The 4564-nt window shown below is 45.1% G+C and overlaps 1 protein-coding gene across 3 annotated transcripts in view; it reads left to right on the top strand.

Moving 5' to 3' along the window:
- Positions 1–4534, top strand: part of STMN4 (stathmin 4) — a 32461-nt gene extending 27927 nt beyond the window's left edge. For 2 of the 3 annotated variants that reach the window (XM_019636105.1, XM_019636106.1), the window contains exons 6-7: positions 2472–2663; positions 3305–4534. In XM_019636105.1, coding sequence (XP_019491650.1) covers positions 2472–2663; positions 3305–3325 — 213 coding nt within the window. In that variant the 3' untranslated portion in view covers positions 3326–4534. The remainder of the gene's footprint in view (positions 1–2471; positions 2664–3304) is intronic. The other variant, XM_019636107.1, reaches the window with a different exon arrangement.
- The last annotated feature ends 30 nt before the right edge of the window (positions 4535–4564 follow it).

Raw genomic sequence — 4564 nt, 5'->3', positions numbered from 1 at the left:
ATGTTTACAAATTCACAAATTTGTTTCATTCTGTTATAGATGCTTTCTAGTTGGCCTATATCTTTCTTAAAATGTGGTGCCCACTCTCATGTACTGCTTTTGTGAATCCAAGTGGGTTCATCCATTTTAGCAAACCATTTGGCAGTATGTAACATGACCCTTAAAAATGTCCATACCCACTCACTGATTTAGCTACTTTCTTTCTAGGAATTTATTTTAAAGAAATATTCTGAAACACAAAGATTTATGGACAATAGTGTTCCTCAAAGTGTTAAATGTAAGATAAAAATGCAACTATGATGAATGTCTAGCAGTAGGGAAATAATTTAAAAAGTGTGGGACTGTTCTACAATGGTTATTTATAAAAATTTTTTAATATTATAGGAAGCCTGATTTGGCAACCCATTTGAAATAAAAATAACATTTTATAATTTTAAGTGGAAAAACAGGTTACCAAATTATATATCACTCAGTAATTCTCAACCATAGGAAATTATACAGGCATAAACACACCAAAATGCTAATTTATGTGTTTAGTTTTTCATTCTATTGAGATCCGATTATGTGTTAGCATTGTGCAAGTTTCTGAGGATACGAATACAAACACAGTAAAAATTCTTATTCTAAAATGTCTTGCAATCTAGATGAGAGTTTAATATTGTGATAAGTCATATAATGAAAAGTATTCTGTTTTAAGGGAGTGAAGTAGAGTGGGAGGAGGGTGAGGGCGAAGAGAAGGTTGCTCAGAAGAGTGATGTCTGAGCTGACTTTTGGAGGATAACTAGGAGAACAGGTCAGGCAGGCAGAGGATGGGAAGGGAAGGGTGGGGGAGGGGGGTGTGAGGAGCCTTCCTGACTGAAAGAACAGTATCAGGTCCATGGGTGGGAATGCCACGTGGCATTCTGGAAGTGACAAGTGTCTCCCTAAAGCAAGGATTTATGGTAACAAGGGGATGCTCGGAAGCTGGAGGTAAAGGGATCGCAGGGTCCAGATTCGTCAGGTGGCCAGGAGGGGTGAAAGTTAAGGAGTCTGGGCATGGTCTTGTGAGTGGTAAGGAGGATTTACACTCCTTATTGCAAGGGAGCAGTACACTTGTAATTAGGAAGGCCATCCTGACAGCAGAGAGGAAGGGGCTGTGACCAGCAGCAGGGAGGCCAATGGGGAAGGTATAGGAGGAGACCAGGCAGGGTGAGAGTCTGAACTAAGAGGGTGATGGTAAGGGGCTAGAGGGGAGGATTGAAACCGGAAGACTCAGCAGAATTTGGTGGCTAAATGGAGAGATTTCCAGGTTTCTGGCTTGAGCAGATGGGCAGAAGGTGGTTAAGATGAGAATACGGGAGGAGGGGAAATTTCTGTAGGGGAGGATTCAGTTTGGGGCATTGAATTTAAGATGGGATTTCTTTAAATAACATAACGAAGCTGATTTCTTGACTACAATTAAGTTACATGACTTGCTTATGAGCTGTTTTTCATTAACACCATTAGAGGGTATTGGGTCCCCGTGTTTAATAACCCAAGCTGGGGAGAACAATCCTGCTAAAAGTAGACATAGGCAATCTCAAAAGTAGTGGCTGCAATCATATCCTAACATGATTGAGTTAAATTTAAGCCCTAGCTATAAAAACATATGAAAATATATGCTTGAAGGTAGAGTAACTAGTTAATGCTAAATATATTGCACATTAATTTGCCTTGAGCATAACTTCAAATTATCAAAAGTCATTTTAATTGCAGGGAGTCTATTTCATGAGTATGTGTTTTGTTTGCATAATAAAACTTTAGATAAAGACTCTATACTTCCCACCCTCCCCTATTGCTAGGTGTTGTCAGTTTACTGATTTTGGGCCAGGACATGGAAATAGTACCTATGATTTCCAGGAAATGTTTTTAATTGGAGGAGTGTGATCTTTTTCTATACCTTCTCATCGCCTGCTGCAGTGANCGGGGCCCTCTGGCATCCCAAGCCAGTTCTTAACCATCGCGCCACTCGGCCGGCCCCCCTATTGATTCTTTATGGCCCAGCTCTGATGGCATCGTTGTGTAAGCTTTTCGCAATCTTTCAAGCAGAAAATAATCTTCTCCTCCCTTGAGTCCCTACAGCACGTCCTCTCTACCTCTTGAGACATATGTTGCATGCTAGTCTGGGTTAGGTTTATATATGTATGTCTTATCTACACTATACTTTTTTCTTTCCCAAGTTTTTAGAATACTGCCTGGCACATAGTATATGGTCACTTAGTAATTGTGAATGAATGAATGAGTGAATGAATGAATGAATGATGGCAATGAGAAAAAGACAACTGAGTGTATGGTGGGAGAACCCAGGAAGTGTCTTTGCTTCCTGCCAATGGCCCAGAGACCCAGCTCAGGGAGGGGTGTGTTCTGGGTGTGGAGCTCTTCAGTCATGATGGTAAAAATATCCCTGGCATGCTCACCTTCAAGAGTCTCTTTCTCCCTTTGTACTTCCCTAGTACCAGGAGGCTGAGCTCCTAAAGCACCTGGCGGAGAAACGAGAACATGAGCGGGAGGTGATCCAAAAAGCCATTGAGGAAAACAACAACTTCATCAAGATGGCTAAGGAAAAACTGGCCCAGAAGATGGAATCCAATAAGGAGAACCGGGAGGCTCACCTGGCTGCCATGTTGGAACGGCTGCAAGAGAAGGTAAGTGCTCTCGGATCAGAGCGGAGACTCCTGGGATACGCTCTTCCTTGTGTGGCAAGTATAATGGGCCTATACATCATTTCAGGGAGCAAGCAGCCTCAGGCAGGAATGGGGAGAGTTCTATCAGGCTGGGTCCTTAATGAGTTCCAAGGGATGGTTTTGGAAGTCATAAACAAAAAACACAAACTGAGCTACACAATTGAAATTTCTTATGATCTTAGGGCGAATAGATCTCTTATCATTTAGCGAAAGCCTGCCTAACACAGAGGAGGAGGGATAAACAAGCAGTTGTACACTCCTGGCTTCAGCCTTGAATGGACTAATTCAATTCACTGGAAGATGCTGACTTGAGCTCTTGGCTCTAAGCCAAGGGCATGATGAGCAGGAAACACGATTCTCTCCAAACCTCTTGATATGGACCGAGGGAGTCACAGGTCTTTCCAATATGCTGCCTTTTGTCAACAAACCAATTGGTGTCACCTGAATATGAGAAACATGAGAGACTGGGGTTGGTCCCACGTGTCAGCAGAATAACAGTCCGTTCTGCTGAGAACACGCTGGCCTCATTTCCTGAGTCTCAAGGCTGCCCCAGTTTCTCCTGCAGCTCCTGGGAGAGCTCCAGCTCTGTGTTTTATTTCCAGGAGCCGCCTGCTGCGCGGTGACTCCCGGGACCCGATCGGTGGCCTCGTCCCATGGTGAGCAGCGTGGTCCCCGCTCCCTCTTGCCCATCCACCTAGACGCTCAGGCACTTCAAAACAGCTGCTAGAAAGACCTGGTTTCTTCACAGGGGATCTGACTGGTGCATAGGCCCTGCAGCTAACCAGCATGGGGCACCCTCCTCTCATACTCCATCATTCCGGGGGCAGGAAGGCCTCCACCGAGTGCTAGATGGAAAGGAAGTGATCTGGGTATGGCCTCGGACTTCTCCAGTTATAGAGGGATGGTTAGGAGCAAACCCTTGCCGGAAAAACATCTGGGATTGGGGTAGGATGGGGCATGGGCTCTCAGGCCAAACCCAGAGGAAATCATTACGGCTAGAGTCATGATACCGTGTTTGAGAGACTGTAAAACACTTTGGTTTCACCATATGCCTAGCCTCATAACCAGTCCATGAAGTAAGCAGGAGAGATGTTATTCTTATTTTACTTGAGGGAACCATGTCAGACAAGGTCAAATGACTTGCCTAAGGTCACACAGCCACCCAGCAGTGGAACTGGGACTAGAACTCAGTTCCTTGGCTACAAACTGGTGGCTCTTTCAACACTTGTTTTAGGAAGATCGGCCCATAATCATCCTGCCAGCCTTTTGACAGAGAGGCGGCCATTGGAGGTCAAGGAAAGGGGGTCCAGAAACCCAGGGTTCTATCCAATGAGCTCACCTGAGCATGGAGGTAGATTCCAAGATGGAGAGATTGGGAAGGCCCACAATCTGGGGTAATAGCTTTGGAGGTCAGGTAAGACTCAAAGAAGCAAGATGTCAGGGCAGACATTTGAGTGGGCATCTCTCCGCGGGATCTTGACCTCTATTTACCCTTCTCTACCTGAAGGCAAAACGTAGAGCCTTCAAACGTAGATAGGTGTGTAGTTTCTGCCCTGCCTCAGGCCAGAAATGTCTTCAACAATACCTCTGTGTCAATATTTGTGTGGGTCACTGACCACCTGTACCAGACTCACCTTGTGTCAAGTTTAACACTGCAGGTATGTGGGTCCTATCCTCGACCTACTCACGCTGGCTCTCTAGGGGTGGTGCCTAAGTGCCTTCAGTTTAACAAGCTTCCTAGGTCATACTGATACATAGCAAGGTTGAGAACAACAGCCCTAGAACAACTGCCCTAGGGCCTCTCAGGGACAGATGTGTAGTTTAAGGTATATTTTGGGAACCTGGACTGCCTCGGTGGTCCC

The sequence above is a fragment of the Hipposideros armiger genome, unplaced genomic scaffold (assembly GCF_001890085.2).
Source record: "Hipposideros armiger isolate ML-2016 unplaced genomic scaffold, ASM189008v1 scaffold_27, whole genome shotgun sequence".
NCBI classification, from domain to species: Eukaryota; Metazoa; Chordata; class Mammalia; order Chiroptera; family Hipposideridae; genus Hipposideros; species Hipposideros armiger.
This window is presented reverse-complemented; position numbering and strand designations above follow the sequence as displayed.